The sequence below is a fragment of the Haliotis rufescens genome, unplaced genomic scaffold (assembly GCF_023055435.1).
Source record: "Haliotis rufescens isolate VD_foot unplaced genomic scaffold, xgHalRufe1.0.p SCAF_16, whole genome shotgun sequence".
NCBI lineage: Eukaryota > Metazoa > Mollusca > Gastropoda > Lepetellida > Haliotidae > Haliotis > Haliotis rufescens.
Genome location: NW_025963846.1, coordinates 24,719,968 through 24,746,956, shown reverse-complemented (window position 1 = coordinate 24,746,956; position 26,989 = coordinate 24,719,968). Strand labels below are relative to the sequence as shown.

The 26,989-nt window shown below is 42.7% G+C and overlaps 1 protein-coding gene across 2 annotated transcripts; it reads left to right on the top strand.

Moving 5' to 3' along the window:
* On the top strand, positions 1–25,696 carry LOC124133797 (fibropellin-1-like). 2 transcript variants are annotated; one of them, XM_046498337.2, is made up of 12 exons: positions 1–418; positions 9,360–9,514; positions 10,818–10,950; positions 12,736–12,887; positions 14,535–14,665; positions 15,240–15,362; positions 16,035–17,402; positions 19,825–20,259; positions 22,048–22,201; positions 22,908–23,088; positions 23,791–23,885; positions 25,122–25,696. In XM_046498337.2, the coding sequence occupies exons 1-12, from the start codon at positions 377–379 to the stop codon at positions 25,249–25,251; spliced, it is 3,099 nt and encodes a 1,032-aa protein (XP_046354293.2). In that variant the 5' UTR covers positions 1–376; the 3' UTR covers positions 25,252–25,696. The 2 variants fall into 2 exon arrangements, with proteins under 2 accessions (XP_046354293.2, XP_046354294.2); XM_046498338.2 differs by lacking the exon at positions 16,035–17,402 and having other exon boundaries at positions 2–418.
* The last annotated feature ends 1,293 nt before the right edge of the window (positions 25,697–26,989 follow it).

The window sequence follows — 26,989 nt, the reverse complement described above, 5'->3', positions numbered from 1 at the left end:
TTGTCCCTAATTTACTTCCCATCCACTTCACATCACTGTAACAAGCCCGCTGTCGGAGTTTAATTGCCGAGACGTTGTCTAACATTGTCATTCATTATCTTACAGCGGACACCGTGCTACGCATGGCAACAGTGATAAATGTACCACCCCTTATGGAAACGGGAGCTTTAGAAATACCTTTATTGGTGCTTTGATATGATTGGGTATTTCTGAATACGGATCGTGTGTTCCCTCTGGTTTATATAGTCAGACGAAGCAGAAAACAGATGCTCACATCTACTGTCTGGTTGAAAACACTTCCGACCTCGAACTGTGCATTTCCTGAGGCTTTCACATTGTGGAGTTCTGTTTAAATATTGTATGATATTCAACAGCGATGGTCCGAGAAGAGCTCCTTGTGTTCATCGTTGGATTTACGGTAAGTGCCTTTTTGAAAGCTATGTTGACCTAACTTAAATGCAGACAAAGAAAAGACGATGAATACAAACACATTTAAAAGAAAACAACGAAAGCAAATTGTTTTTGAAAACGACGAATATTATATAAAAATTATCAACAATTGGCTTTTATGACTGTACAGTAATAGCTTGGTATATTGTGACCGAGACGAGACGAGTTTGGGCTGTTTTTTTAAGAAAGAAACGACACGTGGGAGTATTTCAGCGGTTTATTGTACGATGAAAAACGACCACAAGTCGTCTATTTCTTCTATGAGATATCAACATTATTTTTTTGTTTGTTTGTTGTTTAACGACGCACACAACAATATACCAGCTATATGGCGGCGGTCTGTAAATAATCGAGTATGGACCAGACAGACCAGTGATTGACATCATGAGCATTGATCCACACAATTTGGAGACGATTAAATGCATCAACCAAATCAGCGAGCCTGACCACCCGATCCCGTTTGTCGCCTCTTACGACAAGCACGATCGCCTTTTACGGCAAGCATGAGTTGCTGATGACCTATTCTAACCCGGATCTACACGGGTTCAACACTATACATGTACGGCCTCATTAAGGATGGTGATAAAATGTACACGCTTTAAAAACATTTATCCGTATTTAAATAATGATTACTCCCTCAATAGAATTCGACCTCGACAATGTCGGACAGGTCCATTTCATGCACAGGTGGGTATTACCCGCATATTCTCACAATCCTCATGTCGATTACCTGTACCTTTTCTTCGTTTTCTCCAAATACCGATTGTCATATCTCTCCCGCTTTTGGATGCGATCGTTCGGCCACTGCGTTCATCTGCGTTTCCCAGCTACATCTATGACGAACCACTCACTAGACACTCTAAAAAGTAACGTCGTCCGATATGCGAAGTCATCAAGTTGCGAGCACATGTTCGAATCACAAGAAATTACGTCATGATAGAACAATGTGTTATCGCGAATTCTATCGCTAAAGCGCTCGGTTCAAAATTAAAATAAAGAGGTATCTACTCTACAGTGGGACTACATCAAATTTCTAACACACAGTAGGTTTATCTCCTAAATAAACCATACTTCGCTCGTCATTGTTCTTTGCGATTTATCGCGTAACTATCTTATATAAAAATAAAGAAATATAGGATGAGTGGGAGTAGTTTATTTCTTATAAGAATTATCAACATTTTGTACAGCCTTTTAAGTATGTCAGTCAATTGCACAAGCTTTAAACACATTTACCCGTATTTAAATAGTGATGACTCCCCGAATACAATACGACCTTGGCAATGTCGGACAACTCCATTTTATGTACAGGGGGTATAAGTTTGGTATTCTCAGAATGTTCACGTCGATTAAATGCAGCTTTTCTCCCAATACCGATTGTCAGATTGCTCCGACTTTTGGGTGCGATCGTTCGTTGCTATCTGCGTTGTCCAGCTACATCTAAGGGGAACAACTCAATAGACGCGTCCCTCTTAAAAATAACGTCGTCTTAGTAACGACGTCGTCAAGTTGCGTGCGCATGTTCGAATCTCCAGAAATGACGTCATGATAGAACAATATTTTATCGTGAAATATACCACGCTTCGTTCTTCATTGTTCTTAGTGATTTATCGCGCTTTATCTTGTACATTAGATATAGGGGCGTAGTTCAGTGACCGTAGAACCTTCTTGTCAATACATCGGTACTTGATAATCATGTAGTTAGTTACCCGTGAAGATCCAGCGTAGAATAGGTCTTTAGCAACCCATGCTTGCCGTAAAAGGCGACTCTGTTTGTCCTAAAAGGCGCTTCTTACGACAAGCATGGGTTGCTGAAAACCCATTCTAATCTGGATATTCACAGAATGAAGATTCTAATGTGGAGGGGCGGTCGGGTAGCCTAGTGGTTATAGCGTTCGCTCGTCACGCTGAAGACCCGGGTTCGATTCCCGACATGGGTACAATGTGTGAAGCCCATTTCTGGTGTCCCCGCCGTGATATTGCTGGAATATTGCTAAAAGCGGCGTAAAACCATACAAAACTCACTCACTTACTCACTCACTCACTCTAATGTGGATCTTCACGGGTCGCTCAGATTGTCATCAAATGGTTGATTTTTAAACACTGTCGAAGGACAATGTAAACTTACAGCATCCTCTCCTAATCAGGATGTTGTACGTACAATACTGAAAACGTGGACCTTGACGCTGACTGGAAGCGTTTGAAGCTGTAAACAGTTACATTAAGGGTGCTTAACAAGTCAATTATACTGACACGTGGAGCTCACATTCAGAATGGATATGTCACTTCCAGTAAACCGAGTGGATGCTTGTGTTTGAAGGAGAATGATGGTCGCTCTGTGGCTTGTGATCCCTCCACAACTTTCACAATGAACGGTTCATTAAGTGACCCTTGACCTTTGACCTCGCGCGCTGTCAGGAGACAGTTAACATCGAGGTGAAGTGTTAAGAATTTCCAAGTAATCTTGTGTTCAGTTTCATTTTCTCTAGTAAACGTACATTTGGAGAATTGGGGTCACGCGGCAATAGGGTTTCGCGAATTATTAATTTAACTGAATTACTAGATGAAGGAAATTTAATTTCATTTGTGATTTAAGAATTATTGTGAATAAAAAGCGAAAATAGTGCCAAGTAGAATTACATGAATTAATATGATATATTGAAGGTTGATTTAACTCTGAGTTTCTTTTGTTTTGTCACAATATTATTTTTTTCACGGATCTTCACGGGTCGGGAGGGGATTGACAAAATGTAAGGGTTGGCACAGACAGGCAGACAGACAACCACCACATTCAGCATCTGGCTTTGCTTTATATTACATTTTCATTTAAGTTATGTTAATGTAAGATAATAAAAAAAATCCATGAAGATTTTAGTTTCCGTATAGAAGTGCCCGTTTTTGAAAAATAAAAACAAGGCATATTATCAAACACTTACACGTGTTATTACGCTGGCAAATAACTCAGTATTAATAACCTTTCGTAACTTGACAAGGTAGACACAATTTTATGGATAACAACTTGTTTAATATTAAAGAAGTTGTTATCCATTAGTATTAAAGAGGTTGTTATCCATAAAATTGTGTCTACCTTTGTCATCCGTCAACTTCTAAGTAATGCCTATCAAACAATTTCTTTCGTAACTTTAATTGCAGCTTTCAATAGGGAAATAAATTAAAAGGACACGAATCACGCTTGGTATTTGCATGGTAGAACACTGGTAGTCCTGCACCATGACTGTGGAATATATTTATTTTGTGAAAAAAGAAATATCTAGAAATGCATACAAAGTCTAGCCAGCTCAAGCTAGCTCTATTCTGAAATCAGCATAGGGAATTTTTATTTTATTTTTAGAGTCAAGAAGGTAATATGTAATATAAGATTTCAGAGACTAAATGTTAGTCTAGAATTACTGGTATAGCCCAGTTATCCTCATTTCAGCCGTTAGCATACGTTGACTTTAGTCACTTAAAAACGTCAAGCGTTATAAACTAACTAGATTTTGATAAAATGTTTCGAGTTATCTCTTTATGATCCTTGCTACAAAACTAGAGCAGGTATATAATTTTAAACATCTCTATTCACTTTGGCGATATAAAAAACCTCCCCGAATCGCAGTACGGTGAAATTCACAGTGCAACAAAGGGAGACAACTCAACAGTTTTTGGTCACATACAATATGATTCTTCAATAATTGATTCCTTTATATAATTAGTGACAGATTTCTAAGTAAAAAATTCATTGAGAACAAAATACAACTCCTTACAATCATGCACAGTTTTATATATTTGCGGGGCGGTCGGGTAGCCTAGTGGTTAAAGCGTTCGCTCCTCACGCAGAAGACCCGGGTTCGATTCCCGACATGGGTACAATGTGTGAAGCCAATTTCTGGTGTCCCACGCCGTGATATTGCTGGAATATTGCCAAAAACGGCGTAAAACCATACTCACTCACTCATATATTTGCAGGGAAAGACAAAAGGACAGCTGCAAAATGCAGATCGCGCAATATGTTGACTTTCTAGTAATTATAATAGTATTTAAATATCATAACTGTTCTAGGCCATCGCCTGTCTACTCGTTTATATAAGACATGAACCTAGTCTATTATTGCTCGTCATTTTGTAAGTTACGTGTACATATAGTAACTGACTTACATATATATTAACCTGCAGAAGCAATCACTGTTTATGTATGTATGTGTGTGTGTGTGTGTGTGTGTGTGTGTGTGTGTGTGTGTGTGTGTGTGTGTGTGTATGCCTGTCTGTCTGTATGTATATACACACACATCAACGCATATAAGCGTTAAACGATACCATCGTGTATCGTTAACGAGAATGTACGTCCTGAAATCTCATCAGCAAATTCAAACTTTTAAGCTTTCTGTTTCCTAAAAAATCTTCACGGAATTGGGGGAACGAGACGCGAAGTAGAACTTTCGAGCTTTCTATTTTAAAAACAAACAAACTGTGTACCGAAGTGAGAAGTTAGAAGCGGTGTTGAGCTTTAAAGTTTCCATCTAAAACAAATATTTTCAGGAAATGAGAAGTAAGAAGCGGTACAGAGCTTTCAAGCCTTTCATCTTTCAAAAATTATGTTTGAAAGATAAATTGTCAACTGTTACCCGGATCGATCGTAACTCTCATACTTAACATAGATTTACGGCAAACGTAGAGTTACGATCGGTTTGTGGAACGGGGCCCTGATCACTAATGTGATATTTTCGTTTTTGAATTTTTCGAGCTCTCTGATATTTAGAATTGGAAACACACAACGAGATGAAGATAGGTACCATACAAATGCAAGTGGGGTCATTTGTTCTTGCTTATTTGGAGATTTATCGCCCTATTCTTCAAATCTATAGCTTTATTTGATCTAGTAGCATCAAACAAACATGGCAGATATGTGTCCGGTATAATGCATGTGTATCGGAAAGGTGATTCAGTAAAATATATTTAGAAAGCACTTTTTTTTATATTGGACGTTTACTAGATTTAGTTTCCTTTTCTGATTTGCGAAAGGCATTTTCGGGGAATCCAAATTATACTGTGTGTGTCCTTCCAACATCAGGGGAAGTCTCCTTGTAGTAACTAAGAGTTGTGTGAACTGATATATGAAAATAAACGTCTCTCTCTCTCTCTCTATCTCTCTCTCTCACACACACACATACACACACACACTAAAAATAAAAAACACAAACAAAACAAAACAAAACAAAACAATGGAACTAAGACTCAACTAAAAGGATATTAGCTTTAGCTTCCTATGGCCCAAATCGACCCCGTTATTTTCCACTACTCTCAATAAAATGTGACGTGGGTACAAATTATCGACAAATGTCAACACAAGGAACACCTCTAGAATACAGTAAATAATATATACAGAATAAACTCCATAACTGTGCATAAAAATGAAAAATAATGAATCGAAAAAATAATATAGAGGATATTTCATTTTTCGAGTGAAATATCATCTTTCTCTCATCGTTGTTTCGTGAAAAGCGACTACGCTTATCGTAAGAGGCGACTAACGGGATCGGGTGGTGAGGCTCGCCGATATGGTTGATGCATGTCATCAATCCCAATTGCGTGGATCGATGCTCATGATATCAATCGCTGGATTGTCTGGTCCATACTCGAATATTCACAGACCGCCGTCATATAGCTGGAATATTGCTGAGTGCGGCGTTAAACAACATGGAATAAAATGACTATAGGTAGCGCCTTTAGCGCACCATTTGTCAGCGCCATGACATCAAATAACCACCATCTCGCGAGATCAGAGGTGTGTTCACGAGGACGGGCGATCGCGTTAGCCTCCAGCAAGGAAACATGATGAGTCCTTCCGGATCGGAAGGCGCGGACTCGCTCTCACGGCTCGCTTCCATATTTAAACACATCTGTGACGTCATTCTATTGTTTGAACGCTCCATTATTTTTCAGGAATGGAGAGTTGCTTGTCAACTGTACATATCTTGAAGCAGCATTTGAATTTTTCAAATATTTTCAACTACAGAATATTTTGTCAAAGTGTAAAAGTAGGGATGAGTTTTAAGTAGGAAAATATCCTCGTAACTCTCCATTCCTTAAAATAATGGGCCTCGGCCCCTGCGGGGCCTCTGCTCCATTATTTTTAAGGAATGGAGAGTTACTCGGACATTCCCCTCTACATAGCGTCGCCGGGGATCAAAATGGCCATAGCTACAAGTGTTAAAGGTTCACACATTTAACTAGCACGCAATCAAGGAATAAAAAGGAATATCACAAATGTGTGCATAATTATTTGAAAATTCATATCTCAATGATGATCTGCCACCAAATACTCCTTCTGCAAAGTTTTAATTCTTAAAAATGCATGTACTGTCCTTTCCAAACACGTAATATTGTTATGCCAATGCAAATAGTATAATTAATAAATACTTGCAACGATGTCATCTCAGTAAAGCCTACGTTACACTATCCAAAAATTTGATAAAAAACTTTCTTCGTCCATTTTGGGCTGTTCACACTCATCAAAGTTTTTGACAGGCCGTCAAAGTTTTGGTTGTAATTATCTTGCCAAGGTGGATGCTACTGACGAAGAATTGTTGGCTGTTGTCATATGTATTTTGTGTGATGCCATGTTGAGAAGGCGGCGTCGGGGTAGGCATATTTGGTCCCGAGAATGGCTGCTCGTTGTTGAAACAAATCAATCAAATCTTCCAACATCTCGTCAGTCCAAGATAGTAGACTCATTTTGACTTGACTCTATGCACTTCCGGTTGAAAAGGTGTAAATGTTCCTTGCAGTCTGATTGGCTAAATTAAATCAACGTCATCAAACTTTGATCAAAGTTTGACGAGAAATAGGATCGGTCTCTATTCCATCAAAGTCCCGTCAAAATTTTGACCAAGATTTTTATCAAAGTTTTAAGATAGGACTTTTAATCCACCTGAGCTGATGGACTCCATCAGGCTCGCTGACTTGGTTGATGCATGTCATCGATCCCAATTGCAAGGATCGATGCACATGATATAAATCACTGGATTGTATGGTCCTGTCTCGATTATTTACAGACCGCCGTCATATAGCTGGAATATTGCTGAGTGCGGCGTTAAACAACCAACCAACCATAACGATTTTAATGAGTTGTCAAAAATTAGTTATGTCACACATAACGATATGTCACACATTACTATAGAAGTCTTGGAGATGTAACGGTTTTCGGTCAAAGGGACGTAACCCCTCAAACTTAGTGATCAGTGGAGTTATTCCTCTACTCCTCAAGCCGGGGAACGTATAGATATGCCACCAGATGTTTATAAGAAAATGACTAAGGAAGCAACACCATTTCCTTTTATCAGTTGGTTTGTTGTTTTACACCGCACTCAGCAATATTCCAGCTATATGACGGCGGTCTGTAAATAATCGTGTCTGGACCAGACAATCCAGTGATTGATATCATGAGCATTGATCCACGCAATTGGGATCGATGACATGCATCAACAAAGTCAGCGAGCCTGACCACCCGATCACGTTAGTCGCCTCTTACGACAAGCATAGTCGACTTTTACGGCAAGCATGGGTTGCTGAAGACCTATTCTACCCCGGATCTACACGGGTCTCCTTTTGAGCCGTCCTTTTTATTCAACACGGCTCAAGCTTGAGTGGTCAGAACAGTGCTGTAAATCGGACAAGAGCCTATGCATCCTTTACTTTGGTAATGGGGAATTTGGGGAAATCCGCAGAAAGTTTATCCTTTTCCATCCGAATCAAATTCGTGCACATCGGCCTCTGAAACATTCTTGATGAAGATATAAAAATAGCATAAATGTATATATGTTTGTTTGAGATTAGATTTTCTTTTTCAGCTACAGATGTAAAACCAGATATTTTGTTAATCAAAATATGAGCCTGAAGATTTTTAAAAGTAAAACACCTTGAAACATTTTTTTTTGTGGCAGACAATTTCACGTTGTTTCAACAGACTGAATCCTAATATTTTATTTCAGAATATCAAATGGTCTGTACTTTAACCTACAACGTAAGGCACAACAGAAACTACCCTTAGGCTTCAGACAAAAAACAAATGAATGTGACTGTACATAAAGTAAATGGAAAACCAAGTGATGTGTCGTCATTTCCAGAATAACACATATGACAGTCTTCCTAAACGTTTCAAGAGAAATGGATAATCAAGAAATGAGTTATCACCTGCAAACATGTCCACGCAGTGTGGTGATATCTGATATCTCTCCCGAATGTGATACGATCCTGGTCTCTGTCCTCGCCAGTCACCGCCCGCCCATACTGCCACGTTTTCAGATCCATGGACCTACAGCAACAGTTAATACAATTATACAATCATAAAGACCGCCTCCGTGGTCTAGTGGTAGAGCGTCCACCGGAGAGCGGAAGGTCCGGGGTTCAATCCCCGGCCGCGTCATACCGAAAGACGTTAAAATATGGTACTTGTTGTTACCCTGTCTGGCGCCCGGCATTAAGGGGCTAAAACAAGGACTGGTCGGCTCGGAGTCAGTATACTGTGTCTGAGTGGGGTATTCATGTAAAAACTGTGTCATGGTATCTCAGTGGGCTAGCACTATCAATCGGCATAAGTCCGGACCAGTACAAGCAGCCACACACACACACGTGCATGATGTCGCTATATAAGTGCAATAATCTTGGACGCGATGTAAAACCCAATTTCGCCTCACCTAATGAGATGTCCTCACATCTTTGTGTAGCGATAGCGAGCACTAAGATCTGATTTTATTGATATTGTTCTTCCACAGGAAAACGATTTTCTTACTGCAGTAGAGAATATAAAGCAAACGCGCACCACCAGTTAGCGATCAGTCGATCATGTTTCCAAGATCTCTCAGACAATGCAAAAAAAGATTTCCCAGAAATGTCAGAAATATTTTTCTTAAGCAGATGGTGTGCGGGTCGGGGAGACTGTCCCTCCGCCTTCTGTCCTTCAACAACCCCGGGGGTAAGGGCAACAACGGCAACTACTGCGACGGGTTCTCCATCTTCAAACACTCGCCGTGTGACCACCAGTTCACCATATGCCTACACACTGTACACGGGTAAGTGCGTGTGTGACATCACAATTAATAAGGTACAGAATGCTGGAACGGGGTACATCCTATCCTGCAATATGACGTAATTATAGCTGACTGTGGTCCTAACAGGGATTTGTTGTACAATAAACGCTTTCGATTATTAAAATTTGACTGACCTGAGTCAACAAGTTTATCACATTTCAGGGTTTACTAGATTCAATTAACTTTGGACAGAACCTGAAACAAAATGTATAAAATGCAGCCATAGATATTATACAAAATGGCCGAGATGCAAAATCATCGTCAATGTTGTCTTATTGATTCTAAAGTATTTATATGAACAATCGAAAGTTATATTTCGCTGACGCATGTCACAATACGCATATACTACCAATACCTAGTTAATCATATTCATAACAATGTCTTTATTCATTATTGAATCGGTAAATGAAACCAGTTAGCTTGAACGATGACGACACTTGTATGCTGTATGCTAACCGCACCGCACCCAAACGGGTTCAGTAGCTATGGGCAACTTTGGTCAACTGAAGTATGCGCTCCAAAAGTGAGTGAGTGAGTATGGTTTTACGCCGCTTTTAGCACTATTCCAGCAATATCACGGCGGGGCACCCCAGAAATGGCCTTCACACATTGTACCCATGTCGGGAATCGAACTCGGCTCTTCGGCGTGACGAGCGAACGCTTTAACCACTAGGCTACCCGACCACCCCTAAAAGTATCATGAAATATACATGCTATGCTCGGTCGTCAGAAGATCAGATCTGAAAAATGCCTGATAAAGACACTAACCCCTGGGTCCTTTCCCGTGGTTCTCGCAATCTCCAGTTACCCGCCCTTGATTTCCATTTGCCAATTTAATTGGCTACGCTACTAGGTCTAACGTACCAATCAGAATGCGAGTTACAATCCAGCCTCAATGTTGGGTTGGCAAGTCCCATTGATTGAGATCGAGTTTGCGATTTGAAAAAACGACTGAAACGCAAAAGAAAGCCTCGAAAATCTTTTTGATGGAAATGATGTCATCATGTGCATTAAAACAGGCGGTGGCTTTGTTTTCTAGGTAAAACGAGTTACCTCCCTTACCCTTTCCCCTATTTCGACATCACACTCCGGCGCAGTGGTGACTTAGCTGGTCGCATGGAACCCTGGGTAGGAGAGTGTTTCGACATTTGATAGATCGTTTGAAAATCAAGGGCGGGTAATTTGCAATCGTTAGAACCATGCCAATGGCTGTCTGGTGCTTTATAAGTAAAGTATTAGTGTTATTGTTATTATGATTGTATAATTGTATTAACTGTTGCTGCAGGTCCATGGACCTGAACAGGTGCCAGTATGGGCGGGCGGTGACTGGCGAGGTCAGGGACCAGGATCGGACCACATTCGGGAGAGATATCGGGGGTGTCAGGAACCCTATTGTGTTTCGCATGACATCACTTCCGGTAAGAAATATAAGAGGATAAATAGGATTTTTAATGTTTGTTTCTTGTGTCGGACACGAACTGTGAAAGAAAACAAACATGGAGATGCAGTAACACCGACAAGGCTTCCGTTCCACAAAACGATCGTAGCGCAACGACTGTCGTAAATCTCTGTTAAAGTATGGGAGGTACGATCACCTTAGCGCTGCATAGCTTTGTGGAACGGACCCCATGTTCACTGCTAAATATAACCGCTCGCAGTCACCTGGCAGCCGTTTTTACCCGAATTGGGGCGGTCGGGTAGCCTAGTGGTTAAAGCGTTCGCTCGTCACGCCGAAGACCCGGGTTCGATTCCCGACATGGGTACAATGTGTGAAGCCCATTTCTGGTGTCCCCCGCCGTGATATTGCTGGAATAGTGCTAAAAGCGGCGTAAAACCATACTCACTCACCCACTTACCCGAATTATACTCACCTGATCAAAACTCAACGATTCCACCTCTAGACTTTCGTATCGGCCCCAACATTTCCTGCAAATGTATACGACAGCAGCACTGGGAAGATGTATAAGACCTGTCAGTACCTTCGTGAGGCAGCTCACAGAGCCATGACAACATCGTCAACGGATACGTCAGAGGTGTCAAGCACGCCGCGTTTGGCCTATCCAGCGATTGAGAACTGATTCAGCGATGTTTGCTTCAGCGTTGCATGCTGCGTCGAGCTGATGAGAGAGCCAGGATGTACCAACATCGCCGTGAACCTTTTTCCGCCAACTCAACACAGGTGGTTGACATATATGGCGGTGGCAGAGTATTGATGTGGGTGGAAATCTCCCATACCAGTAGAACAAACCTGGTGCAAGTGAAAGGTTTGCTTACGACCCAGCGCTTCTGTGATGAAATCCTACGGTTGCACATTGTTCCCATTATGGTGGCAGAGTATTGATGTGGGTGGGAATCTCCCATACCGATAGAACAAATATGGTGCAAGTGACAGGTTTGTTTACGACCAAGAGCTTCTGTGATGAAATCACACAGTCGCACATTGTTCCCATTATGGTGACAGTGTATTGATGTGGGTGGGAATCTCCCATACGGATAGAACAAATATGGTGCAAGTGACAGGTTTGTTTACGACCAAGAGCTTCTGTGATGAAATCACACAGTCGCACATTGTTCCCATTATGGTGGCAGTGTATTGATGTGGGTGGGAATCTCCCATACGGATAGAACAAACCTGGTGCAAGTGACAGGTTTGTTTACGACCAAGAGCTTCTGTGATGAAATCACACAGTCGCACATTGTTCCCAGCACGAGCCATGCTGACGTCATCTTTCCACACGAGCCGTGAACAGCACGTGTAACATTAATGTACGTACGGAACAACAATGTCCTCAAGTGCCACTCTAAGTTGGATTATCCTGAACCACCACAGCTGCAACAGTTTGCACTATCACTACAGGCCGAGTGGGTTAACATTCCTCAAAGTGTAATCCGTGCAGTCATTTCGTCCGTGGGCAGGAGATGCCAGGCAGTATTTGAAATTAATGGTGGTATTAAGGTACAAGAGGTATTGGGTTCTCATGACCTTGACCTCCGCATTTTCTGTGTAGTCATCATATTGGACAATTGTCGATTTTTGTCTTGTTTGTAATATGTCATCATTCATCAAGTGTTAAGATGTACAGTACACGCGTGTTACTCCACAAACCAAATATCTGGTTAATATGCGTTTCTGTTTTCTTGAGTATATTCAATCCCTACATGAAGACATAATACTCAGGAACAAAATTATGTTTTTCTTTCAGCCTAGACTACGAATCAAAGTTGGAATATGGGACGTGGATAGCAGCAACGCATACGACTTTGTTGACATCATGGCGAGTGACACGACCTTGACCCCAAGTCCAACCGAGGCTGGTTCCAGAGCCTCCCGACTTCTGATCAAGAGAAGAAGCTCGTATGTACATTTCATAATTTCAAGACTGAAAGACCACAGATTTTAAGTGCTACACGCAACATGCATCTAAATTACTACAATTAATTACTTAATGTAGACGTTATCGTTTCCAGTGAATCGTGCGAATTATTGGATCGTGTTGTTACGAAGTGGAGTATCCACGCCTGGTCCTAACTACATGACTAAATAGATACACAGGGGTCTGGGGAACTAAACGTAATTGTCCTTTGATGATGAAAAATGAGGAACTTAATTTAAAAAAACAACAACCAAAAAAACAAAGGGTAGATATGTATAACCACGAATGTAGGAATGGATGATTATGTTTAAGCAAAATACACTGCTTCAATGTATGAAGGACACGCATATTGGTCACAAGATAAAGATAGCCCGCGTCTTGCTCCCATGGCCGAAAATGTTATACTGACGATTGTAACTAAGTATGACGTGTCAAAATTCAGGTTCCGCATGTGCAGCGAATGCCATGGTCTGGTGGTAGTGTTTTCCGCGAAGTATGATGCGTTTCTGTGATTTGTTTGTTTGTTGTTTAACGCCGAACTCAGCAATATTCCAATTATATGACGGTGGTCTGTAAATAATCGAGTCTGGACAAGGCAATCCGGTGATTGACACAATGAGCATCAATCCACGAAACTGGGATACGACGACATGCATCAATCAAGTCAGCGAGCCTGACCGCCCGATACCGTTAGTTGCCTCTTACGACAAGCATACTCGCCTTTTTCGACAAGCATGGGTTGCTGAAGACCTGTTCTAACCCGGATGTTCACGGATCCGTTTCTACGAACCCGAATCAATGAGTGTTTAATACTTCTCCACTACATATGTATTAGTAACGTCACTTAACACCAGAGAGGCGGTCGGGTAGCCCAGTGGTTAAAGAGTTCGCTCGTCACGCCGAAGACCCAGGTTCGATTCCCGACATTGATACAATGTGTAAAGCCCATTTCTGGTGTCACCCGCCGTGATATTGCTGGAATAGTGCTAAAAAGCGGCGTAAAACCATACTCACTCACTCACTTAACACCAGAAAGCGCCCAGTAGAAACTACACATTAACTGTCCCCTGGTGAATATGTGTTCCAAAGGAGCTTTGGCACCGGTTTAACCGCAGTGTGAGTGTTCTGTTAATGAAAAATGACTGACCTTTTTGACAGATGGGTACAGACTTGAGCGCGAGTATGGTTTTACGCCGCTTTTAGCAATATTCCAGCAATATCACGGCAGGGGACACCAGAAATGGGCTTCACACATTGTACCCATGTCGGGAATCGAACCCGGGTCTTCGGCGTGACGAGCGAAGTACAGACTTGAAAGCATGGTATATTCTTCTATATTATCCAAAAAGGTAGAAAAAAAGAGTTTAAGAATAATTTACCGACATTTGCATTTTTGCGATTCTCAATGCAGCGCGGTTGAGGCGCTATGAACAACATCTGAACAAGAAATTAATTTTTTAGGAGTTTCTCTGTAATATAATTTTTTAATTTCTTTGCCACGGCTTGGCACTTACACCCGATAAAAACTTCACAATTAATAATACGTATTTTCTCGAAGGCCTTTGGCTATTGGTTAAACACCAACACAAGATGGCTGAACTCCATCTTGACCTTGACCTTTGTTTCAGTCTGATTGTTGACGTCAAATCCTACTGTGATCCCAACTACTATGGCGCGCAGTGTTCAGTGTTCTGTTCTCCCAGCACCAAGGGGCGGTACACCTGCCACCCGTACACTGGAGCCAAGACCTGCGCACCCGGTACACCTGTTTTAATAGTGTAGAATGGGTTTGTAAAATGACAATTTAAAAGGAGCTTGCATATATAACGGAGAGTGACTTGAAGAAAAATAACGCCTGTATCATTTCTATCCAAGTGCTGGAATCAATCTATCGCTCTGTATCTCTGATCAACTTTAACAGGGCACGGTTTCACGAAGCTCTAGTTCTAAACACTACGCTCTCATACCCATACGCATATACCTCAAATGGTATAAGCGCTTAAGTCTCTTTGTTGAAACGGACCTTGGGCAAATGGCCACAAATCGATTATCAAACGAGATTGGGTATAGCAATGTAATAAATTTACGCTTTGGTTATAGAAATGGCCAACATACAGTAAACTACGTTTATAACGAACTGACGGATAAAACGAACTAACATTTTTTGTCCCGACTATTTGCTGTAGTTATGTTGTTTATATGCTTATAACGAACTACGGTTATAACGAACTAAAATTAGAGGTCCCTTTGAGTTCGTTATAACCGTAGTTTACTGTATTTGCAAAAATCCTCAAAAGTTACACGAGTAGAAGATGTTTTTTTAATCCTATTAGGCTGGTACGGCATGAACTGTGAGGTCAACGTGGATGACTGCGCGAGTAGCCCTTGTCTAAACGAAGCCATGTGTATGGACAGACATCGAGGATATGTATGTGCGTGCGCAGATGGGTTCTTGGGTAAGTTGTGTAATACTTAAACTCTCCAATACAATATATGATGATTTTGGTATTTAAGCGAGTGAGTGAGTGTAGTTTAACGACGCTTTCAGGGGGCACGGGTGGCCCAGCCGTCTTAGGAGCCGCGATTCGCTGTGCAGAGTTGCGTCCCTTGGGCACGCCAGAAACCCATGATTGTGGGTTCGGCTGTTTCCTGATTGGTTAATAACAGAATCGCGGGACTTGCTTTCCAGTATTGCTTTGAACGATGTCACTGAATTCGTACTGTAGCCTACAGTTTGTGTGTGTTAATCAGTAAATAATCAGTCTGTTATTATTTGAAGAAGTTATTACAAGATTTGACTTCAATATTTTTTGCATTTAAGGAGTTATAAACGTCAAAACCGATGTTCACACTTTGCGTAAATCCGCTATATAATGGATTTACAGTTTGCAGAGCGTTTTAAGGTTTATAAGTCTACAAACGTAAACAATATTGAAGTCAATTATAAATTGTCTAAAATTGACTGTATAAATGTATATCAGAGCGTGTATGTTACAGTTGTAGTACTTGCGATGACATCGTGTTTCCGCTCCCTAATAAGATAGTAGTTCGAATCCCAGGGACTTGGTCGCCACATTTCATACCCGACCCCTCCTCACTATAACGCGCGGTATATCCCTGTTCTCCAGGTCAACGATGCGAGACAAGGATCAACCCCTGTCTGTCCGAACCTTGCAGCAACGGTGGGCTTTGTGAAGACACTGGCAGGGGTTTCACGTGCAACTGCCCGGTTGGTTGGGCGGGGCAACAGTGCACAATGGACAGAGACGAGTGCGCAAGCTACCCGTGTCACCATCACGGAACCTGTGTCGACTATGCGGGAAGTTACGAGTGTTTGTGTTTACATGGCTACACTGGCCGACTTTGCGAGGACAACATCAACGACTGTTTGAGCAGCCCCTGTATCAACAACGCTACCTGCATGGACGACGTAAACAGCTATCGTTGCGCATGCGCGACAGGATTTACTGGACGGTCTTGCGAGGTCAATATCAATGAGTGTTTAAGTAATCCCTGCGCCAACGGCGCTTCCTGCGAAGACGACGTAAACGGATACCATTGCACATGCGCGAATGGATTTGTTGGGGAATTCTGTGATGAAAATATCAATGATTGTTTAAGAAACTCCTGCGCCAATAACGCTTCCTGCGTAGACGACGTGAACGGCTATCACTGCGCATGCGCAGAAGGATTTACCGGGCAGTTTTGTGAGAATAATATCAATGACTGTTTAATCCATACCTGCAGAAACAACGCTACATGCGTGGACGGAGTAAACGAGTATCTTTGCGCATGCGCGGCTGGGTTCAGTGGTAAATTCTGTGAGGAGAATATCGACGACTGTTACAGCAACCCCTGCGCCAACGACGCCACCTGTATGGATGACATCAACGGCTATCGTTGCGCATGCGCATCAGGATATTTTGGCGACAACTGCGAGTTTGAAGTCAATGAGTGTATCTCTGATCCTTGTCAAAATGGAGGAACGTGCTCCGATAGCTTAAACGAGTTCTCCTGCAAATGTCCAGACGGATACGAAGGCAAATACTGCGAAAATAGAACTAACCCATGCGCCAGCAACCCATGCAGTCACAACGGATCATGCCACGCGAATACCACTGACTTTACTTGTGAGTGCCTGTCTGGGTACACTGGCACGTTATGCGAGGCCGAGGAGGACCCGTGCGTGAGTCGGCCATGTTGGAACGGGGCCACTTGTACCAGTCTAGGACCCGCGTTTACTTGCAGATGTCCCCGCGGGTTCACAGGATCCGCATGTGAAGTCGAGGTCAACGAATGTGACTCATCCCCCTGTCTGAACAACGGTACATGCGTTGATGAGGTGGGCCACGTGACGTGTAGATGTATGGATGGCTATTCGGGACACTTTTGTCAGATTGATATCAATGAATGTTCCTCAAGTCCTTGCCACAACAACGGAACATGCGTGGACAGGAAGGGATTCTTTAACTGCACATGTGATGAATTTTATGAAGGTAAGATTCTTTACTATAGTCTGAAATCACTTCCATGATAGGTGGGGTGAGGTGAGGTGAGGTGAAATGGGGCTTAACGTCGCGTCCAAGATTATTGCACTTACATAGCGACCCGGGTTCGATTCCCGACATGGGTAAAATGTGTGAAGCCCATTTCTGGTGTCCCCCGCCGTGATATTGCTGGAATATTGCAAAAAGCGGCGTAAAACCATACTCACTCATTCACTCATTTAAGTTAAGCCGAAGTGGTCGTGGTCGGCACGGGTACTACAGTACCCCAGGAACGTTTCTGTACATACAGAAAATTACCCAAGCCAAGCCTGTATTAGAATACAGAAACGTACCTGGTACATTAAACGGCGGACGAGTCCATATTCCCAACCCGAAACCGAAACCGGTTCATGTTGAAGTTCCGGTTTGCCTGATTACGAGTGCATGCGTGCATCGCGGATTATTAGAATAATTTACGTACGTCACTGTGTATGATTGTTTCCTATATGATATGCTGGAATCCATCTCATGCGACAGTATGACAGTACTGCCATTTTGAATTTAACCGCGGTTTGGCATACAGGAAGTGACGAATACCTAAAGAACCGGTTATGCGCATTGCACCCTGTGGCGGAATGGACTCATCCTAGGCTACAGGAGAGAATATTAAATGCTGTGCCCCTTAGACTTTGGTCTGTATGATTATTCACAAATTGCATTGGGTACGAGTATACGGTCTTTACGCGTCCTATCAAAGTACATTACTTACCAGACTTCTCGTGAATAGAACGACGCCTGTATGACTATTGTGTGTCTCCAAACCCTACAACCCGAGCAGTTTCCTCAAAGTACAACACGTAAGCGTCTCCATAGCCTACGACCCGCACGACTCCTCCAAACTACAGTCTGTATGCATCTTCTTATCCTACGACGAGTATAAATCCTCTGAAACAACAGTCTCTATGCATCTTCTTATCCTATGACAAGTATGACTCCTTTCAAACAAAAGCCTGTATGCATCTTCTTATCCTACGACGGGTATGACTCTTCTCAAACAACAGTCTGTATGTATCTTCTTATCCTACGACGCGTATGACTCCTCTCAAACAACAGCCTGTATGGATCTTCTTATCCTACGACGGGTATGACTCTTCTCAAACAACAGTCTGTATGTATCTTCTTATCCTACGACGAGTATGACTCCTCTGAAACAACAGTCCGTATGCATCTTCTTATCCTACGACGAGTAAGACTCCTCTCAAACTACAGTCTTTATGCATTTTCTTATCCTACGACGAGTATGACTCCTCTGAAACAACAGTCTCTATGCATCTTCTTATCCTACGACGAGTATGACTCCTCTGAAACAACAGTCTGTATGTATCTTCTTATCCTACGACGAGTATGACTCTTCTCAAACAACAGTCTGTATGCATCTTCTTATCCTACGACGAGTAAGACTCCTTTCAAACGACAGCCTGTATGCATCTTCTTATCCTACGACGAGTATGACTCCTCTGAAACTACAGTCTGTATGCATCTTCTTATCCTACGACGAGTAAGACTCCTCTCAAACTACAGTCTGTATGCATCTTCTTATCCTACGACGAGTATGACTCCTCTCAAACTACAGCCTGTATGCATCTTCGTATCCTACGATGCGTATGACTCCTCTCAAACAACAGTCTGTGTGCATCTTCTTATCCTACGATGGGTATGACTCCTCTGAAACAACAGTCTGTATGCATCTTCTTATCCTACGACGAGTAAGACTCCTCTCAAACAACAGTCTGTATGTATCTTCTTATCCTACGACGAGTATGACTCCTCTCAAACAACAGTCTGTGTGCATCTTCTTATCCTACGACGAGTATGACTCTTTGCTGTTTTCAGTTTTGATACGTCTTAAAAGACCGTAGTCTTTCGTGGTGTTCCGATAGAGTTTGTGCTTTTGTATCAATGGTGAAGACGTCCATGTTGCGTCCTGCAACCCGTTGAAACTTGTCTGACACACGTCTCACGTTACAAAAAGGCGTTGGATGTCAACGAAAGGAATGGATGGAAAGAGAAAAAGAACATCTCACTTTAGTCTCACCCCCTGTTTGAATAACTCAGTGTTTTGTATCATTCCTACACAGCACGAATAGCCCAGCTATCTAAGGCGCCACAATTCTCTGTGAAGAGTTGCGTCCCAGAAATCTGTGATCGCGTTTATAAATCGCAGATTGGCCTCATTATGTTTCTAGGTTTGTCATCACCACAGCCATATTCGTGGATTTCACCAAAGTGGTAAACGTCAAAGACCTGTACAGTTCTGACTTTCCTCCGATATCATACCCTGATATAATTAAAATAATGTTCAGGGCGGCGTCAAACCCAACTCACTCACTCACTCACTCACTCACTCATTTGTATCATTCTTTCTTTGCAGGGATACGTTGCGAGATTCCTATTCCCGCATCCTCAGTGCCTGAACAGCCTCTGGTCTCCACACAGAGCATGACAGCGACTTCACAAAGTGCCACCTCCAGCATCTCAACACCAGGGCTTATACACGGCGACACGGAATCCTCTACGGCTTCATTGACAGCCTCATCTGCAGCCTCCACCTACGCTGTAGATTCGAGCACGGACGCTGGAGGTCGTATCACGCCTACCCCGGCGTTAGATTCCAGCACTGATATCAGTACGGCAGCCAATAGACTTGCCTCAGAGATATACCAGACCGCATACACCACCATGGACCTCACATCCGCCATCTGGCCCACGCCAGTCAGTAGTTGGACCGAGAGTTGGGCCACAGAGACTTCTCAGATGACTGTTGGGAACGGAAGTGTCTCTACGGCAGAAGAGACAGCGCCGCATGGTGAGTAGACAGATAGCTTTTGTTTGTAATTAGGTGTTTGTGTCAATCCTAGAATTTTTCCAGAGCAGTAACTGATAACTATAACTGCACATAGGTGACACGTGTAGATCCGGGGTAGAATAGGTCTTCAGCAACCCATGCTTGCCGTAAAAGGCGACTATGCTGGTCGTAAGAGGCGACTAACGGGATCGGGTGGTCAGGCTCGCTGACTTGGTTGACGCATGTCATCGTATCCCAATTAAGTAGATCAATGATCATGATGTCAATTCCTGAATTGTCCGGTCCAGACTTGATTATTTACAGATCGCTTTCATGTGTCTGGAATATTGCGTAGGGCATCGTTAAACAACAAACAAACATGACGAAATACATCTGATGGTCAGGCTTGAAAGGACTTGGTGGTTCGACGAAAAAAATATTTTTTCTGACAAAAAGTCAAGTGCACTGACCCACCCACCACCCACTGTGAAGATTAAATAGCGAGTCACATATCAAAATGAGGCTGACAAGACAAACTCGGCATGTCTGCGCGCGCCAGTATGGCGATGACATTAGGATTATCAGGTTGTACATGAAACTTGTATAACTCAGGGACCGCCTCCGTGGTCTTGTGGTAGAGCGTCCGCCCGGAGAGCGGAAGGTCCAGGGTTCGATCCCGGGCCGCGTCATACAAAAAGACGTTAAAAGATTGTACTTGTTGTTACCCTGTCTGGCGCTCGGCATTAAGGGGCTAAAACAAGGACTGGTCGGCTCGGAGTCAGTATACTGTGTCTGAGTGGGGTATTCATGTTAAACTGCGGCATGGTATCTCAGTGAGCTAGCACTATAAACCGGTATCAGTCCGGACTAGTACAAGCAGCCACACACACACATACACGTGCATGCACGTCGCTATATTAGTGCAATAATCTTGGACGCGACGTTAAACCCAATTTCACCTCACCTATCCTATAACTCTGGGTATGACTCCTCTCAAACAACAGTCTGTGTGCATCTTCTTATCCTACGATGGGTATGACTCCTCTCAAACAACAGTCTGTATGCATCTTCTTATCCTACGACCCGTATGACTCCTCTCAAACAACAGTCTGTATGCATCTTCTTATCCTACGAATGAGTATGACTCCTCTAAAACAACAGTCTGTGTGCATCTTCTTATCCTACGACCCGTATGACTCCTCTCAAACAACAGTCTGTATTCATCTTCTTATCCTACGACGAGTATGACTCCTCTCAAAGAACAGTCTGTGTGCATCTTCTTATCCTACGACGAGTATGACTCTTTGCTGTTTTCAGTTTTGATACGTCTTAAAAGACCGTAGTCTTTCGTGGTGTTCCGATAGAGTTTGTGCTTTTGTATCAATGGTGAAGACGTCCATGTTGCGTCCTGCAACCCGTTGAAACTTGTCTGACACACGTCTCACGTTACAAAAAGGCGTTGGATGTCAACGAAAGGAATGGATGGAAAGAGAAAAAGAACATCTCACTTTAAATTTCCCAATCACCCAATTTCACCTCACCTATCCTATAACTCTGGGTCTTCGTGGATGATAATCTGACTGGAGCCGATAACTGACTGTCACTGGTTGACGATGCAGTGAATTGTTCTACTGTTTACACGCTTGGCGCTGCTGGTTAGCCTAATGGGTATGGTGTCCGTTTGTCACGCCTGCGACCTGGTTCGCTTCGACACTAGTACAATGTGTGAATCTTCTTCTTGGTGTTTCACAAACAGTTACATGAAATTTCATGAATAAAAATCAAAGAATTTACTCATTATCGTTTCAGACTCTTGTTTTCCGCTTTACCTCGAGGGGAAACTAGGAACGAAAGATGAAGAGGGTCTTAATGAAAAGATGACGCGCATGCTCAGAGACTACGCTGATCTGAATGGCAATTTCAGTGTCAGTTGTCAGTTCGCGTATTTCAAAGACGAAAAAGGGTAAGAGCATTTCGATTTTCTTCGCTGTTTACTTAATCTTGCGATGACGTATGCGCACTGCAACTGAATTCGCGATATGTCTGTTGGTAAGGTCGTGTTTAATGAGTATTATACTTTTTTTTGAAAAGTCACAATTCTGTTGATCAGCAAATCAGACGATCAGCATTATTAATGGCAACCGTCAAGATAGATACTTTGAACCATTTGAGCAAAATAGATACAAACAAATATGTCAATGAATGCGAATCTCTTGGACATCTTTTTAATGGATGTGAAAACGTTAAACAAATCATGATTCTTAAAAAAGATGGTTCCAAGAAATTACTGACACGTCTTTAGAAATGAATCAGACGTACCGTTTCTTCGTTTTCAACGCGGTTGGAATAGCACGACCCCAAAAATTGCGTCCGGTCAAATTACTCTCGTGAGCGAGAGGCATTCAGTGTTGTGTTCGAGACAGGAGCGATGGCGGTTGTGACGCCACGTGGTTATGGCGTGAAATGAGTCCAGGGTATTTATGTTTTGGAATGGGATGTAATTCACATGCTGTCTTTAAAACAATGGATAGTAGAAAATGGTATGTTTTCAATGAATTATTGAATAAAACGAGCGTTGGTTCCTAGACGATAAACGTGGAATTCAGCTAATATAGTCGTGAAACGTCGCCCAATCACTTAGCCGCCATGTTGTATGTTCCATTGTTCAGAGGTCCGGTCACTGAGGTGACGCTGGTCATCACTGTTGATGGTCAGTTACTGGACACGTCTCAGATGAGGGAGATTTGCAAGAAAATACCCACTGAAAACCTCCTCGATGGCTTCCCCCACAAGATGTATCTCGGCTCGAGGTTTCCGATGTCAAGTTCAGCAGCTCAAAGTGACGATCAGGTCAGGTGCATGGAACGTTGGGGCGTTATTCAGTAAACTAGAGAGCAGGGCGGTTGAGCTTAACTGGTCCCGAACTTAGCCTTCTCATACCACAAGCACACCTTGACGTATTCCCATGGTTTGTTTTCCAAGATTGGGTGAGTTAGTTGGGAATCGAACTCAGGCCTTCGGCGTAACGATTGAACGCTTTAACCACAAGTTTACCTCACCAAAACACAGTTAGGTTCCAAGAGGTAAACACATGTGACACACCGCCATCACACAGTAGGATGGGGTGACCGGGCTCTGTGATTTGACTGATTGCGTGGCACCCTGCTCAAATGGTGTGGATCCTTGCTCATGACTTCGGTCACTGGTTTGCCTGGCCCAAAGTTTCCCAATTATGTACAGTCCGCCGTGGTAAAGCTGGAATAATGCTGACTGCGTCGTCAAACAATATACACTCACTGGCATACCTGTTTGCGCAGGGATTGTTTTGTAATATGTAAAACACAGACATTTTTGCAATCATTTTTAGCTGACCACCGCGGTATTATCCTTATATTTAACACCCAACACCCTCGCACTTAACGTTTTCTTGTAAAAAATGTAAATACGTAAATATATGTGATTGTTTCAATTTCAATTTTAAATTGTCTACCTTAAAACAGCTTGTGTAAAATGAATGTGTCAGTAATAGTTATCATTCTCTCTCATCCTCAGGTTTTAGGGATGCCAACCGTCGTCGTGATCGTGGTCGGGGCGGTAGCGGGTTTCCTTGCCATTACTGCAGCTGTCATTATAATTAAGTATCGAAGGTAAGCGATGACGATGTTTAAGCATTTTTTCCGTAAAAGATTAGGTTTTGAGGGGAAAAGCAGCAGGCTTTCTGTGATTACTTCCAGAAATGCAAAACAAGCTGCCTTATGAGACATCAGAAGGTTTACTGTCACATTACAATTTCATCCTACCTGGTACCCATTCACTGCTAGGTAAACATGGGCATATTTCGAACAGTCCCTTGCATAAAGATACACCACATGTAACCTATGTTACAGGGTAGATTCGGGCAGGACCGAAGTACTAGAAACTCTCAGGAGTCAAGCTGCTGAACACGGTCACCCATCCACCTACTATCCGCCACCAGTGTACACAGTGCCCCCATAGTGGGATATGCCATCAATAGGGACGATACCGTTCCCAGATTTATCATCCAGATGATATTATTAGCATTATTCCAGTTAAATGAAATCGGTATGCAAATAATTGAGTCGTGACCAGAAAAACCAGTGATTGATATTGTGAGCAACCTAATGGCCGAGGTACGGTGACTCGCACTTAACAGATGCCGATCGACAAAGTCGCCTACTAAGACGAAAATAAGTTTCTTGGGGTCAATTGAAACTCGGAATCACCACGGGGGTCAACCAGTCCTTGAAGGATCCTTGTTGGTGAGGTGAGGTGAAATGGGGTTTAACGTCGCGTTAAAGATTATTGCACTTATATAGCGACGTGCATGTATGTGTGTGTGTGTGTGTGTGTGTGTGTGTGTGGCTGCTTGTACTTGTCCGGACTGATACCGATTTATAGTGCTAGCTCACTGAGATGCCATGCCGCGGTTTAACATGAATACCCCACACAGACACAGTATGCTGACTCCGAGCCGACCAGTCCTTGTTTTAGCCCCTTAATGCCGAGCTCCAGGCAGGGTAACAACAAGTGCGATCTTATGACGTCTTTTGGTATGACGCGGCCGGGGATCGAATCGAACCCCGCTCTACTTCCGCTCTACCACTAGACCACGGAGGCGGTCCCAAGAGTTACTGTGACGTATTATGTCCTATGTATGTAAACGTTTTGGGCAGTAAACGAAAAAGGTGTCAGGATTTTACAGTGCTAGCCCTCTGAGATACCATGCCGCAGTTTAACATGAATTCCCCATTCAGACACAGTATACTGACTCCGAGCCGACCAGTCCTTGTTTAAGCCCCTTAATGCCGAGCGCCAGGCAGGGTAGCAAGAAATACCATACATTTTCTTATGTTTACTTCCAGCCGATGTCGGTCCAGCAGGATCACAGAGCCATTGAACGCGGATTCCGATTCGTTCGGGCACTTCGAGAACCAGATGTATATGCAACCTCACACCATCACCGTGGCGGATAGAGCCACGTCTATAGACTAGGCCACGTGGGTTGGATGGGGGAGGAGCTTCCCGATAACCAATCAATAACCAGCCAAAGAAGTCACCAAATCAGGGGTTGCCCTGTCGATGTGTTTACATTTTGTAAAATATGCCGTGTAAATGATTCCGCTCTCGATAATCCAGGTTTTATATCTACCCCCTTGAGCTAGATAAATTCTGTGCAAGGTTTCTGAAACAGAGATATGGAAATGGTAACGTTACTTATGAATATTTTGGAGGATATTTTTCGTGGTGAAGACAGAACACACAATATCGTAAAAAATATCCCGAACTGTTTTGGTTCAGTATGTAATAAGAGGACACGGGTGGCCCAGTCGTCTGAGGCGCCCTGATTCGCTGTGCAGAGTTGCGTCCCTTGGGCACGCCAGAAACCTATGATTGTGGGTTCGAATCCCGGTTCGCCCTGATTATGTTTCTAGGTTTGTCAGCACCATACCGTGCTCTTGGGTTTCACCGAAGTGGTAAACGTCTGAGACCTGCATCAGTTCGGGCTTTCCTCCCACATTAAGCTGACACGCCGTGATGTTACTGGAATACTGTTAAAAGCTTGAATGTACAATGTAATGTCCCCATTTGATCTCACGTGGAGGCCTGAAAGAAGGCTTGCATCCACAAGAGCAGATGTCTGTACAAACATAACTGACCAGTGAAGATCCGGGGTAGAATAGGTCTTCAGCAACCCATGCTTGTCGTAAGAGGCAACTAACGGGATCAGGTGGTCAGGCTCGCAGACTTGGTTGATACATGTCATCGATCCCAATTGGGTGGATCTATACTCATGGTATCAATCACTGGATTGTCTGGTTCAGACTCGATTATTTTCAGAACGCGTCATATAGCTGGAATATTGCTGAGGGTGGCGTAAAACAACACACCAAACCAAAACCAAAACAAAAACAACATAACTTTATGTTACCGTGTTGAAGGCGTCCCCAACATGTAAATGGGTTGTTTCAGTTTCGCTGTTTTGTAATCAGGCAACCGCATCCTTTCATCCCTTCATCGCAATATGAGCTTACTGTATGTCACTAACGGAGGAAACGGCTCGTCCCGTTAGAATTTATAGTAGGATTTGTGGCAGTCCACTTCTACATCTCCGACCAACACATCGAAAACTATTTTCTGGATTTTTCTTACAAACGTATTTTCTTTTCTCCGAGAACAATCATTTCTGTGTATGCACATATATTTTTCATTTATACTTAAAATAAAACGATCTATGAAATAATGAAGTGGTATTTAGGTAGATATAATACTATTATATAGATATAAACACACACACACAAACACACACACACACACACACACACACACACACACACACACACACACACACACACACACATTTTTTGTTGTTGATGTAAAAAATGTAATATATTTCACAAAATTGATATTTGCATGGTTCTACTGAAATTGAAAAGACTTGAACATATGGACGTTAATTATTGTACATTGTATTCTATAAACAGGAATAGTACCGTTATGTACCTTGCACGAGTATGAGAGACTTCGTTAAACTATAGCCTTCATGTACCCGACTTCACTTTAGCCGGAACTAACTACAGTGCCGGCAAAAAAAAGCATACTGCCAAATCTGTTTGATGGTGGCTATGACATAAAACAACAAATTGTTTTGGGATGATGATGGATTTGATCCCTGTAACACAGGCGACATTACATGCATCAAATCATGCGAGTATGTCGCGCGACTGTTTTC